Genomic DNA, 22,426 nt, shown 5'->3' on the forward strand with positions numbered 1-22,426 from the left:
TTCTCACTCTTGGTCCAGTTAGTCAGCCAGCCCTCTTGGGAGGAAGTGGAGCTGGCCTCCTCCTGATGATGATCGACTCTCAGTTGTTTGTAATTTTCTCAAAAAATAAATACTCTGAGGCTACAGTTTCTCAGGATTGGTCTTAACCCCAGAGTGTGTTTTGTTGTTGTTGTTTTTGGAAAGTTTCAAAAACATCTGTTTGGAGGAGATTATTTCAGTGGAGAACATGTATGTCAGCAGTTAAATGTTTCAGACCCATTTTCTTTCTTTTTTTGTGTGTGTCCAAATAACCCTTTAAACTGTCAAGTACCTAGGCCTCAATGAGGTGTCAAATGATTTTGATATTTTTTTCTTGATTTCTCTGCTTTTTCTCAGAAAATGACTAAGGAAAATAAGAAGGATCTTAGATATATTTTGCATTGCCAAGAAAAATAATAGGCCTTACTGTTGCCTTCACCCAACTTTGAAATTGTACTTTGTTCATTTCACAGTGGGACAACGTTACACTGCAATTAGGTTCTCCAGCTTAAGCGTTACTTGCCTTTTTTCCCAAAACATTAAAATAAAGTTCTCAGATAACTGAAATCTCTAGAATTATCTTTCTAAACCAAACTCACTAGGTAACTTGGTTCAAAAAGTAACTCACTTTCCCCAGATACTAAATAAAATGCATCATTTTATGTATTTATAATTTTATTTATTTATTTATAATCATCATCCAGTGACCAAGCCCCCCAACCTTCCCCAAACATAGCCATATTTTTTGGTCATAGTTCTGCTTTTACATGAATGAGACCCCACGCATCCTGTTTTGGGGTCCTTAAAATGGTACTTCTTACAACTCTGTTGTGGGGATTAATGGGTTAACTCCTTTCTCGCTCTCTGGATACCTGCACCTTCTCACTCCCTCTCACTCCCAATTCTTTTCTCCTTGTTTTTTTGAAAGCAGGATGGTGGCTGGCAGCAGCAACAGGATCTGTTTCCATTTTGAACCTTATAAATTACCAAGGGTGCAGAAGTAACAGGAATTGTTTGGCTGGTCCTCGTTAAGCAGGAGAGGGTCTGGGCTGAATTTCCTCAGTAAAATATTTGTTGCTGTTACAACCCAAACACCTCCGTAGCCACCGTGTATTCAGATAAGAAACAACCCTTCCATTCCTCTTTGTCTGCTTGTCCTCTTTTGCGCTTCATTACTTTATGTTCATTTTCTGTCTCCCTACCTCCCTTCTTCCCTTTCTTCCTCCCTCCCTTCCTTCCCTCCTTGGGGCATGGAAGGAACATTTGCTCTCAATTTCCTTAAGGGCCTGGGGAAATTGGGGCATGACTTGAACAAGCTAGTTCCCTAAAATCCCATAACTGGGAACTCATGCAATGATCTATATAAATACCTTATCTCATTGGGGAAAAGCAAATTAGAGAATTAAAGCAAGTATCTGGAAAATTGAGAGGAAACCAAAAGCTTACTTTTTGGTGTAAACTTTCCCTCTAGAAATCACTGTTAAAATGTCCCACTGTTCTACATCAACTCTGTTTGCTAAACACCCACTGGGTACAGAGCCCTGATAGAAAAAAAAAAAAAAGGGAAAAAGGCTACTATTGTGATTAAAAAGCACAGAGTTTGGGAATCAGCCCAAACTGGGTTTCAATCCAGGCCTACTGTTATGCGATCCTGGGCAACTTCACTTCTGGAACTCAATTTTCTCTCCTGTAAAATGGGGATATAGTCCTCACCTTGCAGGGTTGATGAGAAGGTTAAAGGAAATACATTGTGTAAGAGCTTAGCGAGTTCCTGGAGTAGTGGCAGGCACCCCCAGCTTTCCACCACCACAGCCCCTCCCAATTGTACTCACATCCTTTGCAGCTTTCATGAATTTTACTTTGCCAATAATATGACCCTTTGATTTAATGGATTGTTTGAAAAAGAGCAAAAGCTGTCTCTCTACACCAACGGGAAATTATCTTAACTTGCCAGGAAATAACTTTTGAAAAACTTCTTTAAAAATGTTCTTTCAAATCCCTTTTAGAAAACATCCGCTTGTCCTATCCCAGAGTAGTGCTGAAGTCTTGTGAGTCCTCTGATGTCGAAGTCATGAGGCAAAGGGAGGAAATACAAACCATCGGGAAAGAACTCTTGGAAAACATTCTGAGCATCCACAGAATGCTAGGGGCTGGGGTCCTCCATCTGGTTTGGAGGGGTGCTCATTGGGCAGTGTGGATATGGCCCTCCTCACTCCCTCTGCAGCCAGGCAGAAAGCCAAAGGACCACAGGTCTTGGGGAAGGGAAAGGTTTAGGTTAATCCCAAGCACTTCCCAACACAGCAACAGTCCCCTGTGTCAGGCAAGTCGGGTGTCTCCTGTTTCTTACGGCAGTCTCTGCAGGCAGCCTGAACTCTAGGACTGGCCAGCACAACATATCTCTCAGTTGAGAAGCTTAATTACTTCTGAGTTTTAAATGGTGACTGTAAATCTTCGAGAGAGTCTCTGGTTAGGTAGATTGATCTAGAAGAGTTAACATTTTGAATGTATGTCACACTCCTAGAAATATCCTATTAATATTGCCACAGGTGAATGATCCACCGTGCAGATCACTGGAATGTTGCCTTCAACGTTATCCGAACTCATTTCAATGCCTCCCTGCCTAATAAGGCTGTTGATACCCCATCCTTATTTGTTAATGTTCTATAAACCCATCAGTGAAAAGCACAGAAGCAAAATCTTTGTTTTGGCTGTGACAGAAGTGTGTGTGTGTGTTAGAATATACACTTGCCCATGTGATTTTGATAAATCTTGTAAGGACCATAGCTTAAGAAAGGCATAAAAAAATGTGCCTTCTGTAACAAGAGATGCTGCTGTTCTAGGCAGAGAGGGTGACTGATAGCTGAGGTGTGTTGTCAGATGGCTGGAGGTGCAGTGTGGTCTGAGCCTCAAAGCAATGTTGTTCTGGGTGGAGATACAACTTGGGTAATCAAGAGTGCAGATTTTGTAGAGACGGAAAAGTTCAAAATTTTCTAGCACCGGGAGCAGAGAGAAGTGGGAGCTAGTGAGTGAAGCGAAAACAAGGCTCTGTGCCCTGAGAAAGTGAGGGGTCTTGGCTGGCTTATGACTTTGGGCTGTGTTTGTACCTGTGGGAGTAGATGTTACGGACAAGCTGAGGAGAGCAGGGTGATTGCAGGAATAAAAGGGAGTTTTCAGGGATCTAGGCATAGAGCTGGGGTGAGGAAAATCAGAGCAGGAAATATTTCATGAGTCACTGAGATGCTAGGATTCATTCACTTAGTAGCATTCCCTGCAAGGGCGTTCTATATGCATCACACACATGGCACTGCTGTCCCACAATAGTCTGCACTAACCACATGGCAGGGCACATGGCTGTGACCAGCTGGCCTTTTGCAAGCAAATGGTAAGAATAATCTCATCTGTTCTAGCATCTGTGCCAGATAGTCCCTGTCCTGTGCCATGGATATGGCTGCAGGCCTCAGCCTCTCTGTATCCTCTGCCCCTCCTCCTCGTTGCTGTCCATCCACTGGGCAAGACTCCAGCATTCTTACTACAATAAAATCACCTTCTAGCTAGAGAAAGAGCTCTAGGGGGCAACTTATAAGAAGCTTCTTTTAGATGAGAAATGGCACTATAGTGTTCTTTGGTCTTCCAGCAGCATGACCAGGTCTCTAGTTTGAATGTTGCCAACAGGGAACAAGGGACAAAGCCAAGCCCTGTGGCCACCACAGGTGCACCCCAGGCATCCTCATCATGGCCATTGCTCTCCCTTTCTCTCTTACAACAGAGTGTTGCCAGGGACGGCAGTATCTCTTTGTGTGACCCTGGCAGCTTATGGGACGTTGGCTTCAGACCTTTGTGATACACCATGCTGCGTGGGACGATGACGGCGTGGAGAGGAATGAGGCCTGAGGTCACACTGGCTTGCCTCCTCCTAGCCACAGCAGGCTGCTTTGCTGACTTGAGTGAGTGCTTTCCTTCCCTTTCCCTGCCCTTACAGTCAAATGGAAACATTCCGCATTCTACAATAACTCTTTAAAAAGGCCTTCTTTACCTGGATTTCAAAGAACACTTTATTCCCATTGGTCTTCAGGGACCCAAGAATACAAGATGAGACATGATCACAACAACATCATATTGGTTATAGTTTGGTATTTGACTCATTTCAAAGCTATACCAGAGGAGGAGGAGGAGAAGTAATAATAATAACTGCTTTTTATTGTGCACTTACTGTACAGTGTCACGGCAGGCAATTTACACATATCGTTTGCAAGACTCATGACAACCTTGTGAGACAATCAATATTAGCTTCATTTTACAGGTAAGAAACGGACACTTCACAAGGCTAGAGTCACATGGCTCAGAAGTAGTGGCACTGGGATGAGACTCAGGTCTGTCCAAATGCAAAGCCCAAGCTCTTGCCTTTACAATACATTCTCACTCCACATCTACTCTCTGGGAACAAAGGCAGGTTGGGAAATGGACAAGAGCAGTAGAGTCGGAGAAAGACCAACTTCTCTGGTGGCCACTTCTGGAAGACTTCCTGGGTGCAGTGCTTCTAAAAACGTGATGTTGTTTTCTTGGGGGCATCAGTTCATTGCTGCATCCCTGTTCTTCCTCCAGACGAGGTCCCTCAGGTCACCGTCCAGCCCGCGTCCACCGTCCAGAAGCCCGGAGGCACTGTGATCTTGGGCTGCGTGGTGGAACCTCCAAGGATGAATGTAACCTGGCGCCTGAATGGAAAGGAGCTGAATGGCTCGGATGATGCTCTGGGTGTCCTCATCACCCACGGGACCCTCGTCATCACTGCCCTTAACAACCACACTGTGGGACGGTACCAGTGTGTGGCCCGGATGCCTGCGGGGGCTGTGGCCAGCGTGCCAGCCACTGTGACACTAGCCAGTGAGTCTGCTCCTTTGCCTCCCTGCCATGGTGCGGTCCCTCCTCATCTCTCCCACCCTGAAGCCCCCACCATTCATGCTGCCTCTTGTTACTCTTAGCATAAAATGGGCCTTAACTGCAGAAATGTCAAATCAGAACAGTAGCTGCCTAGTAATGTCCGGTGATGGGGGACCCTTGCGCCCTTGGAAAACCTCACTCCAAGTAGAGGCTGTATCTGGAGTGAGTGTCTACAGAGAGGGGAACTGGTCAGTGCATGGCAGGACTTGACATGGCAGAACTGTTCCGTGGGCCCCAGAGCAGGGCCGTGCCGTGCCTTCCTACTTGGTCATCCTGTGGCTGTAGGTGCACTGTCCCAACTGCTCACACACCTTCTAGTCCCCTCCCTCCATTCTCACCACAGTTACAGTCGGAGCAGGGAGAGACAGGACACCAAGAGACATGGGCAGGGCCACGTGTAGTCTGGACAGAGCCCACCCAGCCCAGACTTGGCCTCCTGTCTCTCTGTGAGGGGCAAGCATAGTCTGAAGGCCTGGATTATAAATATTAGAACATAATGAAAAGGAAACTGTGTGGCAAAGTGATAAAGGGATACAGAGAAAAGAAACAAGGAAGAGATGAGGTGACAGTTTGGACCAAGGAAAATGCCAAGAGAAGACTTCACACTACCTTTTTTTTTTTCTGGTTTTGCCATTCTTTTATTCATGTTGTTACACTCAGTATAGGATAGTTTATTAAAATCATTATGTCTGTAGACATTCTATTTGTGATATAGAAATTGTGTTATTTCTGACCTCTATTTTTTCCTATTATGTGACAAAGAACATATGTCCTCAGACCAACATGTGGAAACCAAGGGCCAAATGGCTTCTAAGGTCCCTCCCAACTGAATAATTCTGGTAAATTCCATTTCCATGTGCTCACTGACGGATGGTCCTAATAACCGCTCTTATTTCTTTTATGCTTGTGAAAGTCATAGTTTTTACAAAATTACTTGAGGGTGTATTATAAAGATTCAACAGAGCAAAGTAAAGGCCAAGTGACTTGACATAGTCATAGCTGGAAGAGGAGCCTTACCAAGACAGGTGTTTCTAGTTGCCATTATACTTATTCTACCTTATGAGGACCCATTGTATGAGGCTAGATGGAAGTGAGTAAACAGACGTCCTACCTTTGCATGTGACTGCCACTTGGTGTGCTGTGTCCCAGGCACAACACATACACTATCTGATTTTCTACTCATTGTATGTATGGGCACATGAGACTTGATGGATTCAATACACCACTGAAGGCTGGAGAGCACCCCTGACAGCCATTCTTATATGCTGAGCCTGTGGCCAGGAAGCTTAAAGAACTGCCTCCAATTTGGCCCCTTTCCTGGCGCCTGAGGTGTAGAAAATAGGGAAACTTGTTGAGACTTTAATGGTATGTGGATTTAAACTTTGAGAAGATTTCCAGGGCTTGTTCCCTCATGACTCAGCAGCACCCCGTTATCCCTGAAAGCCCTGCTTTGGGCATCCATGTCACCATCATCATCATCATCATCACCCTTGTGGATGACGTGCTTCCAGGAGGTTGGCGGTGCTACATCATGGGGCTTACCTAAGGCAGTGAACTTTTGAAATGCCCCTCTATCCAAGAAAGCTGGGGTCCTTGGGGTGGGTGAAGCTTGAGTCCTGGGAGGAGAGTAGGGAGGGATGGAGAAGCAGTAACAGAATGGAGGAAAGCCCCTACGTGCCCTCCAGTCCCCAGATCCCTGGAGGAGCTTCACTCTGTGGGTCAGTGGAATGGAGGCTGCCAGGATTCCTCTTTTCTTGGGACAGTCAAGCAAGGCCTGCCCTTTTCTCAGAGGGAAGGCAGAGTGTGTCCTCAGCTGTCTCCCTGAGGAGCCAGGCTGACACTGGGCTGCATCTCGGAGCCCCCCTCACAATGGAGCCACTCCTCTTTGTGGCAGAAGGATCACCCATGGAATCTGAGTGCCTGGCCTCTGGGGAGCAGCCTGTGAGTGCTCAGGGAGGGAGGCAGGCCGTGGGTGGCTAGAGGGCCCTCCCTTCCAGCTGTGCCTGTTGGGCGGGGGCTGCTATGAGGCTTGGGTGTTGAAGATAGAGGGTGCAGAGGGGTCATCTCATCACGTCAAGAAGGGCTGAGGTCAGAACTACGTTTCCTATCATTGTACACTTCCCACCTCCACTTTGATATTTTCACATTATAATTGCATTATAGAATGTTTAGGATATATATAAAATAATCTCTCATAAGCCTGCTATCTTCATATAACCACCACCATCATTTTGGAGTATACCCTTCCAGTCTTTATCCCTGCTCATATTTTTATGTTGTAATGATACAACAAATATACAAGTTCTTTTCTCTCTCTTGATGTTGTATGATAAGCATTCTCCATTGGCCATATGACCATGTTTACTTTTTTATTGAGTATAAAATGCATACCAGGTCTGGCACATAGAGATCAGAGATAATTATTACAATATGGCTTACACCTGTAATCCCAGCACTTTGGGAGTCTGAAGCAGGAGGATCATTTGAGGTTGGGATTTTGAGACCAGCCTAGGAACAAAAATTTTTTTAAAAAAAATAGCCAGGCGTGGTGGCGTGCACTTGTATTGCTAGCTGTCTCGGAGGTGGGAGGACTGCTTGAGCCCAGGAGGCAAGGCTGGGGTGAGCCAGTCTCTTACAAATGAGATGTGGCTTTTTTGGAGACCCTGTCTCCAAAAAACAAATAAATAAAATGCATACAGTAAAGTACACAAAGTGTACTAATCTTAAGTGAACAACTGATAACATTTTTCATGTACATCCACCCATGTAACCATCCCCCACGTCCCCTCATGCCCCTTCCTAGTTAGTCCACCCTCCCAGCCCCCACCAGTACTTATGATCGTAATTACTAGTGGTCCTAGAACATCTACCTTCTACCCTTTTCCTGTTGCTGGACAATTAGGGCCTTTCCAGTTGTTGATTATTACAAATGAGATGCACGTTTTAGCAATGCGTGTGCCCTTAAAGAGCAGCACTGCTCATTCAACAGGGAGGTTTCATCTGCAAATGGGCAACACAAGTCTGTAGAGACTCAAGACCATAACCATTCATTTGGCCTAATTAGGAGCCAGGCTGAACCTTTTATTGTTTGGAAAAGGGAGAGTTGGAGAGTGGAAGATTTATCTTGGAGCCTTCCTTCTGCTTCAAGGTGTATCTGTGTGAGGAGAGACAATTTATTAGCCTTCATTTTAAAAATATTCCTGGCTGCTTCTTCCTCTGGTGCTTGAGGGGATCTGTGGTTGGCAGAAAGGACAAAGGGAAGTGTTTGGTTGCAACCCAAGAAGGCACAGTAAGAGAAGAAGGGGCTTGTGCAGAAGCCGAGCTGGGCTTATTTGAAAGCCAAGCACTATTGGCTTGTCATTTAGACATGAATCAGAAGGCGAAATGTTTGGGCCTGACTAGAAAGAAGAAGTGCTGAAAGTTGAGAGAGCAGGCATGGGGGGCTGTGTCATGAAAAAGAGGGAGTTGGTGGAGTGGAACTGCAAAGCTTGGAGGAGGCAGCAACGAGGTGGCGGGAAGGTGGGTGGGGGCAAGTGAAAGGGGTGCTGTCTTTGGGTTAATGCCATTAGGGGATCTGGCCCAGACGCAGCAGTAGATTAAGTTTCTGAAAGCACATTCCTGAGCAGAATAGGGGCTGTGTTTTGCTGGTTGGCTGATGTATGAGGGAGGCCAAGTGGTAGACGGGATTACCGAAGGCACGGTCTGCATTTAGAGGAAAGACTGGGCAGCGGCGTGCCGGTGCACACGCATGCACACCCACATACACTCAGCATGGTAGGCTTCCTTTTCCTCTGGCCTCTTCTCCACGCTTTCCCATGTTCATCCTCGCACAAAGCAGTTGCTGTCTGGCCTACCTGGCAAGATGCCGCCTCCTGCATCCACCATTTAGAAGGGAGCTATAGGTCATGGGGCTTAGGACCAGGCTTGAGGATTCAGGGGTGGAGGGGAGGCCTCTAGCAGAATAATTTTCTGGTCCAGTGTTGGAAGCTGGAGGGTCCACTTGTACTTCACCCTGACCAGGTGACATCATCTTTTGATTTTCAGTAAAATGGAGCCAGAAGTCAAATCACCTGAAGAGTCTCACCTGCACTCTCTCCCTCCCTCCACCCCAGGTTGTCCTGGCCATGTGGGTAATGGCTGCTGCATGCTCTGTGGAGGTGCCCATCTCGCTGTCCTCTGAAGAGTTTTTTATTTCCTATTTAACCTAAACTTAAAAAAAAAAAAAAAACTCTCTTGCTGCCAATGCCCCGCTTCAGATCATCTTGTCTAATTCTTGGTTTTTGAAATGCTTTTAACTTTGAACTCCTTCCTTTCACTTCCCTTTCCCTTTTCACAAGCCTCACACCAGGCAGCCAACCGCTCTACACAGCTCAGCTGTTCCCAGTCCGCTCCTGAACCAACAGCAGACCCTGCCAGGGAGCACTCCACTCCTTCTTACTGGACCCTGAGTTCCACCTCAGGCCTGTTCTCAACACAGCATGGCAAGGAGTCACAACCGACTCATCAGAGCTGGCAGTGGAAAAGCTGTTCTCAATCCCTTACCTCTAACAGTCAACCATTAATAATTGTTTATTTTTAACTTTTAACATTTTTTGATAATTTTATTCTCCCAATTCTCCCATCATCCCTAGGTCCCACTGGTAGCTGGAAATAAAACAGGTGGTAACCAGGTAGCTACCTATAATTCTAAACTTGGGAATTTTAGTCCTCAAGTTAATGTGAAGTCTTAAGCTGCAGCCAGTATAATTGAGAACAGATCGGTCACCGCTCCTTAAGGCCTCCTAGCGCCAAGGCCAGGCATATACTCCTGAATGGTCCTGTCTCTGGCATCAGAGATCAGCAGGCAAGGTGGCTGACAAGAAAGGAAGGAGTCCCCCTCGCCACTCATCCTCATGAATCTCTGACTTTGAGAAAATGTCCAAAGTGACCAGGGACCCTTTGTTACCATAATTTAATTTAACCCATGAATAAAATGAAGGGCCAAACTGGTATAATGGAAAAAACAAGAAGCTAAAAAAATTTTTTTAAATTCTGGGTTTAAGCCTTAGCTCTGCCATTTAAGTGTTCCATGACTTTCAGCAAATCACTTGGTCTTTAGACTGACTGCCACAGCTGTGAAATGAACACAGTAATTACATCACCAATCTCATGGGTTTTTGAGGATAAATGGGAGAATGTATAATATTAGTATTTGAGAGCATTTTAGAAATCCCAGGCTTTATTTGTTCGCCCATGTGGTTGTCAAACATTTCTGGAGTGTCTCCTTTCTGGAGGCTCTGAAGCCCGTGTCCAGCCCTGTACTGCCCAGTTCCATTCTGGGAGTGACCCTTAGGAAGACAGTCCAGAGGGTGGCAGAGCTTCCAGTCATAACCAGAACCAGTAGAGGGCTGGCTTCTTATAAAGAGAGAACTAACCCATTCCTGTGACTTTCTTAGTTCCTTATATACATGTGCTCTCTAACTCAGATTCCCACCCCAGCCGCCTTCAGGAGCAGCCACGGTGTCATGGTGCATTGTCAGTGTAGCCCGCAGAGCTGCTCACTGATGCTCCTGTGGGTTCACTGCTGCCCACTCAACTGCTGCCGTATACAGACAGCTGTTGTTTTGCACTGACAGGCTGGGCTGACCCTGGCCTTCAGCATGGTGAATCCTACAAACAGAAGCTATGTCTCTTTGCTCAGCTCCCCTAACCGCTAATTCCCATCACACACTTCACTAAGGTCACCTAGGTTCTGACTGTGAACTAGAATAGTCCATAGTCCATTAAGGACCATTGTAGCCATTTCTTTCTTAAAATATTTCTAGCTTCCTTTATCTCTGTATTAGGGTTCTCCAGAGAAGCAGAACCAATAATACATATATGTGTGTGTGTGTGTGTGTGTGTATGTATAATATATTTAATTTTGTGTATGTATAATTATATATTATACAAAGATTTATTTTAAAGAGTTAGCTCATGCAGGCTGTAGATTCAGGTAAGAACTGATATTGCAGTCTTAGGGTAAAAGCAGGAAACTCAGGCATATTTTCTGTGTTGTGTTCTTCTCTGGAAAACATGTCTTGCTATTAATACCCTCAATGATCAAATGAGGCCTATCCCCACTAGGGAGGGTAATTATTTTCTCAAAGTAAAAGATTGTCTAGCAAAGTTGACACATGAAATTAACCATCACAGTCCCCTACTGTCCACCTGAAATACACCACCTGCCTGGAGTTCTTTTGGAATATGTCTCTTTGGAGACAATGTGAAGAAATTAGGTTCTCCCTAAGTCCAGCTCCCAGAATCATTAATGGCACCTTTAGACGGAGATGTTTCCACGCTGCCAGGACAATGGTTATTCCTTAACCTTTATGGAGCCATGAGCTCCATTCAAGCCTCTGGATGCTTTGGATTTCAACCTTGGGTGGAGCTGACCATTGGAAGATGCAGACACAGAGACCCTGTTGCCCCAGCCCCTACCAGAGATGCATTCACTGGTTGCAGAAACAGCTTCATGAAGTCCTCTCACCTTGGCAGAGGCATATTGTTTGGATTCTCTTTGGCCACAGGTGTCTCAGAGCAAAATTGTGGTTTAATTTGGGCAATCTTATTAAGACTATCCTTTCCTAATTTTCCCCTAGTCTTGATTTTTAAATATATATATAAAACCTATATCTTGATTTTTTCTCAAGATTTTTTTTTCTCAACTCCTCTGTGAAGTGTAGGGGTGGAGAGGATGAGAGAAGAAACAAGCAAGCAAGAACTCAATTAATAAAATAATTTATCTTTCATTTCCAACAGTCACTATAATTTTCTTCCCAGAATATATTTTCTTACTACAATTAACAATCTACCTCTTTAATTTAATTTTGTCCTCAATACCTTACAACTTAATGCATTCTATTTCTAAAGGCTTCTATTAAATAAGGCAAGACCAAAATTCATGAGTCCCACTTGAAAAACAGCAAAGCACTCTTTCTCCAGTGCTGACTCCTATATTTGGATGTTTTGGAGGTTGGTGCCCTAAGAATTGGGAACATTTAGAATTTGTAACAGAGCACAGTAAGATCTGGTCCTGGCCATTGAACATCTCTCAGTCTAATGGAGAAGGTGGACTTTGTTCACACATTAGTCATAAAGCAAGCCAGCCCCATGAGTTGCCCGCCAGAAATGTGAACAGATTTTAATGGGAGCTCGGAGGCTAGCAAGGATTCATTTCCATTTCAGGGGATTGCGGAAGACTGAGCAGTTGAGCCTTGAAGAATGTGTACAAAACAACCTTGATTTTTAATTTCTGAGTCCTCACATACCTTTCTCAGACCTTTAACAACCAAATTCAGCTCTTAACATTGGGTATTCAGACCTAGGCCCAGTTCAGTTTCTGGGATGGCACCGATACTGCCGTAGAAAGTTTTATTTCCATAGTGAGATATTTCCATGGTGAGCTCAATCGAATTCTTAATCTAGCCACCAGGTGATTGTCTCTCCTCTCCATCCTGTTCCCCGCTCACCCCATTTCTTAACTGTTTCTCATCTCTTTTCTCTTTGGGTATGAACATTTTCTGATTAAGAAAGAAACTTAGAGTGTTTTTTCCAGTACTCCCCACTTCCGCCCCCGTCTGGTTCAGTTAGCCAGTGACTCCCTGACAAAACAGGAGGAGCCATTCGCTCCAAATTGGAAAAACATTTATGTGTTGGCTTGGGCATCAGGGAATCCTGTACAAGCTTTTTGTTTTGGGATGAAGGGATGGCAGTGAGAAGGGTTGTAGGGAAAGAAAACACAGGTGGCTTCCTAAGCTGCCCCAGGAGGGGAAGGAGATTTGCAGCTGGGGCAGAGTGTTAGCCTGCCTTGGCTGGGAGAGACAGAGACAGCTCCACACAGGGGAATGGAGTTGGAAAAGGAGAGCCAGCTTGAAATTTAGTTGTTCCATACCGTAAGTTATGTGTATTTTACTTTGCCACTTGGGCAAGAAAATTATTGAAAAATGGCTGAGATCTAAAAGGTGCCTGAGCAACTTGAGCATCTTAATAGGAAATGAATAAGGAATACCTTATAGCTTTAGGACAAAGTTACATCAACGCTTTCTGTTTTCTACTGGATGCAGGCAGAAATTAATAGCTCACGAGAATTATCCCTGATATTCTGGTGAAATCTTCAAATGGCATTGGCTACACTAGTCCTATTAGCCCTGGTGCAAGTACCCAGACAGATCCGTGGTGTAAGTTCTGCTCAGAGCATCTTGGCAGCAAATGTCTGCCCCAAACAGCCAGGAGTCCCATTCTGTATTTATCAGAGGTCACTATTTACCAAACAGACCTCAGGTTCATAGTACATCTTCTACCAAGGACACCCTTAAGGACTCTTAACCCACTACACCCTTGTCCTCAATTCATTCTTTGCACTCACAGCCAAATGCTTAAATACAATACTGGGTTCATTTTCTAAGCTAAGAGAAAAGGGAAGGGCTGTGTAGTATGTTGATTCAGTGAGCCAAAACACAGTTTGAGGAGCCTTTTGCACCAGAAGCCAAGGGAAAGATTGATTTGCCGGCTTTTGAAATCACTGGACTCCTTTAAGGAGCATGGTGCAAGATGCTTTCTTTAGAACAAAAAAGAAAACCAAGAGAGCAAATGAGTCCTTGGTTCCCTCGTTTTTTTAAAAACAGCTTCACACCTCAGCATCCCCTGTTTCTCGTGTGTGTGTGGAAAAGTTGAGCAATTTCTACTTTGACTTTGTTTTTAGACTTTCAGCCATTTTTGGAGTCTCGTAATAATCTTGAGCTCTATAGAACAGTGAGTCTGTCCTGCAAATAGACCTAGTGTTCACATCCAAATTAAAGGATGATCACTTCATAATGAGAAAAAATGTAAACAAAAGGAAAAAATCTTGCTGAAGTAGAAACAGCATCTATTTTCCTATAGGGAGAATTGTGATTAATAGTGAGGTGCTTACAGCCTTTCCCTCAGGCCCACTTTCCATCGCGCACTTTCTCCTAGCTTTCAGAATGGTGGTCCCTCAGCTGGCAGCATCTTCCTCTCCATCCCCGTCCTCAGAAAGTTCCCACCTCTGTTGGGTTACTAATTCCTTCTCAGTTTTCAAGACTCAGGTATCTTCTCTAGGAATGTTTCTTGACCCCTTCAACTTCCAAGTCTAGAGTAGGTTCTCTTCCCGGCTTCCTTAGTGCCTTGGGTTTGCTTCCACAGCCCTTTCTTGCCTCTCTATCTGGAGGGTAGGAACTGTTATTATGCATCTGTGTCCACAGTGCTGTCCACGGGGCCTGGCACACCATAGGCCTTCTGTGAATGTCATGAAAGAGGAAGACTCCCAGATAAAACATGTTTGAGGTCTAGAAGATGAAAAAGGGCATACAAAGGGTAAATTAACAATTTCTGAATTTCCTTTTCAAATTCTGATATATTTAAAGTTTTCAAGAAGTATATAAGAAAGGATAAAGCAGGGACTCAGGATACAAAGAGGTTGAAGATACAAATGGATTCAAGAAAGACTTAGAAAAATTGATGAATGTCAGAAGCATAAAACAGCATTGGAAAGAAACTGAGATGTTTGGAGGAAATTCTGGAACCTCAGGGAGATGCCAGTGAATTTGGCTCCATGACCTAACACAGGGGTCCCCAACCCCCAGGCAGCAGACCAGTACCGTTCCGTGGTGGTGCATGGCCTGTTAGGAACAGGGTCACACAGCAGGAGGTGAGCGGTGGACCAGCAAGCATTACCATCTGAACACCACCTCCTGTCAGATCAGTAGTGGCATTAGATTCTAATAGAACAGAACAGAAGAGAACAGAACAGAACAGAACAGGTTTTCACCATTCAATAGAATAGGGTTCACCATTAGAGGGTGAACCCTACTGTGAACTGTGCATGCGAGGGATTTAGGAGGTTGTGCGCCCCTTATGAGAATCTAACTAATGTCTAATGATTTGAGGTGGAACAGTTTTATCCCAAAACCATCCCCCCCAGTCTCCCCACCCATGGTCCATGGAAAAATTGTCTTCCATGAAACCCGTCCCTGATGCCAAAAAGGTTGGGGACCACTGTCCTCACATATACCTCAAGGGGCATTTTGGAGTGGGTGGATGGGATTGGTGCCACCGAGGCTGATGGGAGTATGCAGTTTCCAGGTGTGTGGGAAGAAAAAGCAGGCCCCACTGCCCCGTCTCTCCCACCTGGAGTTCTGTTCATCACAGCCACACCAAAGTGCTCATCCCCATTCTTTCTCTCAGCTCCTCAGCCTCCGCTTTCTCTCCTCCCTCTCTTCTTGCACAGGCTGCCAGCCCTTCCAAAGCCTGTGCCAGGATCCAGCTCTGGCTCTGATGAGTCCAGACCACCAGGACTCGCATTAATTTTCCCACTGCTAAGTTTATAGTTTGTATTTGGTTGATCAGAGAAATATGTGTGATGTGGGTTGCTGGCAAGTAAATCTTTTTTTCCTTCTTCTCTTTCTTCAGTATATATTTTTTCTAACTATTTCATTCCTTCATCTAGTCCAAAAGAAACTCCCCAGTTCTGCTAACCAGCCCTATCTCAGAGCAGCCCTGAAGTCGGGTAGATGAGATGGTCTACAGACCAGACATCTTCTGTGTTCATCTGGCTGCCAGACCCAGTGGAGACATGGCTCCATCCTTGACTTGTCTTTGAGGATTAATCGCATTTCTCGTTCTCTTATGTCTTTTTTAAAAATGAAATATTTTTAATTGGTTCAAGCCAAGAAATTCCTGAAGCCTCAGGCCAATTCATTGCAAATCATTTAATGACATTGCAAAATAGGTTCTTTTTAGTCTCTCTCCTTCTTCCTCTCCCACTCCTCCCTTCTGGCCTGCTTTCCCCTCCTGCCCACCCCCAGATTTCTCTCTCCTGTCTTGACTTTGATTTTCAGCCCTCATCCCCCAGTCTCTTTCATCTCTTCCCCAATCTCAGCTTTCTTCCACTGCTCAAATCTGGGTGTAAATCCCACCTCAACTGAAAGGAAAAGAAAGAAACAAGATTTAACAACTAATGTGCTTGGCATCTACAAAGGTTTGTTTTTTTTTAATTCTTCTTCTTCCTCCCCATGGAAACTGTTTTCTTTAAATAAAAAAGAGCATGCCTTGCTTTCATCAGAACGTGTGTTTGAGAAATTTCATGTCATGTTTCCATGGTTGTCAGGAGAGAGCTTGGGAGCCAAAATTATTTGTGCAATTGGACAGGCAGAAAAAAATCCCAAAGACAGCAAACATATTTATCCAGTCTCCCTGCCTGCAAAGGGAGGAGCAGTACTCACTCTGCCAACTGTGTTTCTAAGTGTCTCTGTAGATTACAGTGTTGACTTAGGCTGGAGTGCTGGTGGAGGTGGTGAGGACTACGCTGGAGAACACCACGCTTGTGAATTATTGTGTCCTGCCTTGTCTATGTGATTGAAAGCTCCCTGTGGTTAGGAGCTATGTCTTTTCTTCTTTGTATTTTCTGCAGTGCTTGGCATAATAGAGAATTCTGCAGCACCTGGCTTGCTAAATGAATGACTCAATGATGACCAGAGGGATGGTATTTTACCAAATGCTGGTTTTGTCCTGCTTTGTGGGCTGCAGGGGGTCTATGTGCCAGGGCTAAAATACTTAGTCATTACCCCAAATGCATGGCTTCTGAGATGCCTGCCCAGCCCACAGTAAACCCCAACCACTCACCAGGTGCCAGGCTTTCTGACCTCATGAGAGCACAATGAGGCTCCAGCCTTTCCTCTGTTTCTGTAGTTGTCCCACATCCTCAGCAGAAAACTGCCATGGCTTTTCACTTGCAGATCATTTTATTTCAGAGGAATAACCTTGGGGTCATGCCAAGCTATGGTCCCTCAAGTGACTTGGGGGTTGAGAATTGTGTTGGGACTTTTTGTCCATCAATGAAGCAGTTTGGGACACAGGAGAGCCCCCATATTGTCCAGGGGCAACATAGTGAGGAGTGTCAAGGACGCTTTGTGTTCTCAGACTCTACAGCCAAGTCTGTCTGATAGCCATGAGCCAGAAGCTCAACCAGAGAAAACTCTTAGTAACTTTACTTCTCCTGCACCTCGGGTGTCTCTCAAAAAGGGACTGAGGTGCAGGGAAGGACCAAAGGATCAGCATGCCACTGAGTAGTGCTCCAGTAGAGCAGAATCCTTTGTGCCTTGTAGCATTAGCCACAGATGCAGCAAGCTGCCACAGGGACAAGTTGAGGCTTGGAGGTTGTGACAGTTGGGGAATAGAATTATCCATCAGTCCAGAAACCTGCCAGTGGCCCTGAGGCTGCTAAGTCATCCTGGCAGCATTGCCACATGAGCCCCATGCGGTGCCCCGTGACCTAATGGATCCCATCCAGACCTCTGTAGAGGAGTGCAGGCTTGTCCTGTGATCCCCAGGAACAGGCAGGAGGGTAGGACAGGACTGTGCATGAGAAGTACCTGCAGGGGTAGAAGGCCAAAGTTTCTTTAAGCATTCAGCAGAGCTCATGGATATGGGGATATTGGTAACTCCATGAAGCATCCAGCGGATGGTGGCGTCTTACTTCTCTTCTTACTTCAGACAGAATCGAACTTCAATTTGCAGCTTAAAGGAGAATGCAGGAGAAGACTGAATGAATAACTCCCTTGGAAGTGATTGTTAGGTTTATGGATTACACCTGGGGCATTTAACTGAGACCCAACACATCCTGTAGTTGGACACGTAAAGTCCATGAAAATTGGGGGATAAGCTTACAATTAATATTTGACAATTTGTGTTATGAGAATGCATGAACATACACCAAATACTGTAATTTAATTCATAGCTCTACTGAGCCTTTTATTAATAAAGGAAAGATAGAGACTAGAAGGTGGTGAGAAGGAAATTCAAGAGACATTCAAGATAAAATGTGCCAATTTGCAGTTTCACATGTGATCTGCTGATGGCAGCCACATCTATGTACCTTTGACAGTCTAATTTGCTTTCTGTTTTTCCCATAGCCAAAAGGGTCTGTGCCTGATGTGCCCTTTGAATGTGAAGAGAGCACAGAGTACATCACATGATGTGTGTCTGAACACATCCCTGTAGCCTCTGTGTTCAGACAGCCTACAGAAGTGATGTATCAGAGTGTACGTATTCCCTTTGGAAACTGAGCTCCCAGAAGGAAGGAACTGGGCCGGGTTCTATATGGAGCCTAAAATATCATGGGCTTTCTCAGAAATCATAAAGCTCTGTGACAAGTAAATAAGGTCAGTAAACTCAGAGATGGCCCCAAAGACCAAGACTTCTGACCTGTTGGGAGCTGAGAAACAAAAGTGGGTCTACTAGCGTTTGATTAATGCGGACAAGTTAATGAAGTAGCTGGAAAATGCACAAAGAGAGGATGCAAAAGAAGGGTGCAAGGGGAGGGAAGGTAAGAGGATTAAAGCTGCAAAAACATTCCTGTAATGGATTTCTCAAACACACCAGCCAACAGGCAAGGGCAGGTGTCCTGTCAAACCATTTCCCCATGAAACCTGATCCATCTTTCTGCAGCGGAGGCCTGCTAACCCTATTTGTAATTGAAGGGCCTGTCCCTTATTTCCAGTGAAGCACACTGAGCAGCCTAGGGACTCGGCCAGGAAACCGGCTTTGCAGACAAAGGGGCCTGGGAACAGGCTGGTTTCCTTCATATGCGCCAGCTAGAGCTCCTCTCTGCATCTGCCCCATCTGATGGCTAGTTAGGCTCTTATTGATCATGAACTCCCCACCCCTCCCTGGCCCCCTTCCTGTCCAAAAACACTAGAAAAAGGGGTCCTCTGATTTTCAGATCATTCATCACTTCATTATTCTGCCTTTGATCCCTTAGTGAAACTCAAGTTTTACTCAAGCAGCCAAATTGGGAGTGTTTTAAGCTAAGGCTTAAGCTTAGGAGGCACGGGGGGAGGGGGGATAGAGGGTAGGAGGGACAGGGCCAAGGACCGAACTGCTGCTTATTTGTTTTGAAGCCAGGAAGGCTCGCCTGCCAGTCGCCCCTTGTGGGGAGCTGGATGTCCAGCTGGGGTGCCCTCGGTCCTGCCTGCACAGGCTGTTGTGCACATGTTGGCATCAGAACAGAGGGGCTGTCTGGCCGCATGGCTGACCAGTGCCCAGCTTCATGCTCCCCCACTGCACAGCCTTCTGTCTCCAACTGAGCAGCTGTCAGAGGGTGCAGCAGGAGCCAAGAGGGGATTAAAAGAGACAGTGTTTTCTACCACTGGGTTGCTGAGGTGGGTGCCTGGCAGAGTGCATGCTCCCTCCGTGCCTGGATAAGCCCTCAATTACAATGGGCAGGAGCCTGGGGCCATGAAGATGGAGATGGCATCCTGGTGCCAAACTCCTTTCAGTTCCTTACATCTTTCTTGCAAAATGATCTGCTAGCTTTAAGTATATTCTTTGCTTAAGGCAAATTTCCTTGGAATGAGGTGAAGAAAAGGAGGAGGAAAAAAAAAAAAAACCTCTTGGTGGAGTAGTTTGGGACTTATTCGACCATGGAGGAGAGTGCTTCACAGCGCCTGAGGAATTTTCCAGATGCCCCTAAGCTCACAATCACTCACAGCTCGCTTTGTGGGGAGCCTCCTGACTTGGCAGGTACAGGGCGCACTGGCCTGAAGGAGGATTAAGGCCTTTGCATTTTTTAAGCGAATTGCTTTCAGAAAACAAAGTTACCGATGTTTAGCTAGAACATGTTGAGCTCAAGCAATTCCTTTCCCATAGTGCAAACCTTCCTCTTCTCTGAGAGAAAACTCATTTGCTATCTTGGCTGAGAGGCTCAGCCAGGACTGGGCTAAATAATTTGCGGGACCAAATGCAAAATGAAAATATAGGGTCCCTTGTTGAAGCATTGTTAAGAATTTTCAGATGATGAAAGCAGAGCATTAAACCGAGTGTTACCCCATCAAGTGCAGAGGCAGGCTGCACACCCATCAAGCTGGCCTTGGGCTCAGCCTTCCAAACTGTATTTATTTAGCAAGGATTTAGAAAGCATTTGCTGTATCCTCAGTACTATGCAATAGAGCTTGGGGTTGGGGTGAAGAGTGAAAAATTAATAGGCTTCCCACCAGGAATTTATCGTTTAGTTAGGCTCAGATATCACACACAAAACATTAAATAATTTTGAAATCATTATTTAAAAGCCCAGGAGGCCCTACACTTACCCATAGGAAGGAATCTATGAGAGATCTCGCCTTGACCCGCAGGCATCATGCTTGTTCAGCCTGGAAAGTGAAATGGGGCAATAGAAAGGAATCAGATAGCCAATCTCTGTTTTTTGTTAAGTTTTTTTGTGTGTGTGTGGGTACATAGTATGTGTGTATATTTATCAGGTACATGAGATGTTTTGATACAGGCATGCAGTGTGAAATAAGCACATTATGGAGAATGGAATATCCATCCTGTCACTGTTTTTAACACATCACTCCTTGAATAGCATGTATTTCTTACAGCACATTTATTAGACCCATTTCACTTCTTTCTTCAGATCCCACATAACGTCTCAAGAAACATTCTATTTGCAAAATAGCTTCCATTGGCCACACTTAGATATAATGTTCACAGAACATTTGTTGTGCTAGGCTCTTGTCCGTTTGTTCAAAATGTAGACCAACTTCAACTATGAATTTGAGTTTCTAGGCAGCATAATGGGCATCTTGTACCTAACTCGTGGGGCTCAGCTTCCAAGATATTCATTCGTTCATTCATTAACATTCATTCATTTATTCATTCAACACTTGCCAAGTGTGTACTTGGGCCAGGACCTGGGTTAGGTTCAGGGGACACAGACAGGAACAAAACTCGGTCCACGCCCCTAAAGAGTTCACAGTCTAATATTGTAATCAAAGGGACATCAATCCTTTCACAGAAACAATAGGGCTTTCCTCCCCTGTGTTGGCTTGAATTGACTAAGAGTTGCTGGGAAGTTCCATTACGTGGGAAGCCTCCTGACCTCACTGAGTACCTTAATCACCAGGCACTCCTAGGGTGACACCAGTTTGTTTTTGGTCATTATCTCTTGTCTTCTGTGAGAAACCTGATTCCAGCCCTCTCTGGGTCTCCACTGGAAACAACAGCAGAGGCAGGTGCAGTCTTGCAGTGAAATTGCAGTCAGTCCCGGGAGCTGAGCAGAATTTGGTGTGGCCAGTATTCGGAGAAGGTGCCTTCAGGGCTTTCTGAGTACCTTTAAGAAGAGAGTGTCTGGGTAAAATATTTCCATCTGTCTTATACTCCATTAGTTTTATTTCTCCTCTTAAATTCAGCTATAATCCTGAAAACCAGATTTCCAGCTTGGAATGCATGCAGTTTTGTTGTGCAAGTGGTCCCTGTTTTACTCAGCAACATGAGTGATTTGTCTCATACAAAGAGAAATTTGTTGTTTGGACTCTTGCATTGTTTGGGAAACATTCTGCTTTCATTCTAGATGAATCTCCATGCTCTCCCAGTTTAGATCCCATGGTGCCAAGCCAGGAGAGATGGCTATGGGGCTGCCAGAGACCACAGCCTCATGTTAGGACCCTGGCTCCTCCATAGTCCACTGCCATTAAGCCACCCTGGGGTGCTGCCTGTTGTCCTGGCAGATTCCTCTTTGTCTTAGAAAACCGTTAGGGTATCCAGAGTCCTGCCCCCAGCCCCAAGGAAGGATCCTCCGTGTAGTGGGGTGTGGCTCATGAGCAGCAAGAATCAGCCTTCTGGTTATAACCATGGCCGGCAATCAAGTGGAATCTCAGGCCTGTTGCTTGTCATCATGGATGCCTAAGGAGAACCTGGGAAGGCTGTTCTTTTTTTTTGAGACAGAGTCTCGCTCTTTTCGCCCAGGCCAGCGTACAGTGGCACGATCTCGGCTCACTGCAAGCTCCGCCTCCTGGGTTCATGCCATTCTCCTGCCTCAGCCTCCAAAGGCTGTTCTTAATCAACTTGGAGAAAAGACATCAGCATTCTCTTTTATTGTTCCCTTCCATCTCCATTAGTTGAGCCTTCTGACAGCTCTGCTAGGACATTTGTACCTTGACCCACCCCATTTCTGGGGTGGATAAGCAGAGCCAACTTGCCCCCACATCTCAGTGTAACAGATGGTCTGAGCCAGAGGCACCCCTTGACGGGATTCTCTCTGCACCTTTCCCCAGCTTGTATATACAAAGTGAACCCCATCAGTGATGAGGGCCCCACATTCTTACAAACTCCTGTAGACAACAAGGGGCTGGAGGAAAAACTCGGAGGATCCCCTGATATCCCCCTAGGTGTGAGCTTTGTCATGACTGACAACACCAAGGCACAAGCCCACCCTGAAATGTCACACTTTTGCTCTGCTCTCCTCCAACCAGCACCTTCCCTTCTCTTCACAGATCTCCAGGACTTCAAGTTAGATGTGCAGCACGTGATTGAAGTGGATGAGGGAAACACAGCAGTCATTGCCTGCCACCTGCCTGAGAGCCACCCCAAAGCCCAGGTCCGGTACAGCGTCAAACAAGAGTGGCTGGAGGCCTCCAGAGGTGAGTGGGCAGTAGCC

General features: G+C 45.5%; 1 protein-coding gene across 14 annotated transcripts in view; it reads left to right on the forward strand.

Annotated features, from left to right (window-relative positions):
* Window positions 1-22,426, forward strand: part of BOC (BOC cell adhesion associated, oncogene regulated) — a 75,355-nt gene that overhangs the window by 33,942 nt on the left and 18,987 nt on the right. For 8 of the 14 annotated variants that reach the window (XM_063807003.1, XM_054680902.2, XM_063807006.1 and 5 more), the window contains exons 3-5: window positions 3,785-3,962; window positions 4,621-4,899; window positions 22,263-22,409. In XM_063807003.1, the coding sequence (XP_063663073.1) occupies window positions 3,866-3,962; window positions 4,621-4,899; window positions 22,263-22,409 (523 nt within the window). In that variant the 5' untranslated portion in view covers window positions 3,785-3,865. The remainder of the gene's footprint in view (window positions 1-3,784; window positions 3,963-4,620; window positions 4,900-22,262; window positions 22,410-22,426) is intronic. The other 6 variants (XM_063807008.1, XM_016941656.4, XM_016941665.4 and 3 more) reach the window with 1 other exon arrangement.

This window comes from Pan troglodytes, chromosome 2, assembly GCF_028858775.2.
Source record: "Pan troglodytes isolate AG18354 chromosome 2, NHGRI_mPanTro3-v2.0_pri, whole genome shotgun sequence".
Lineage (NCBI taxonomy): Eukaryota > Metazoa > Chordata > Mammalia > Primates > Hominidae > Pan > Pan troglodytes.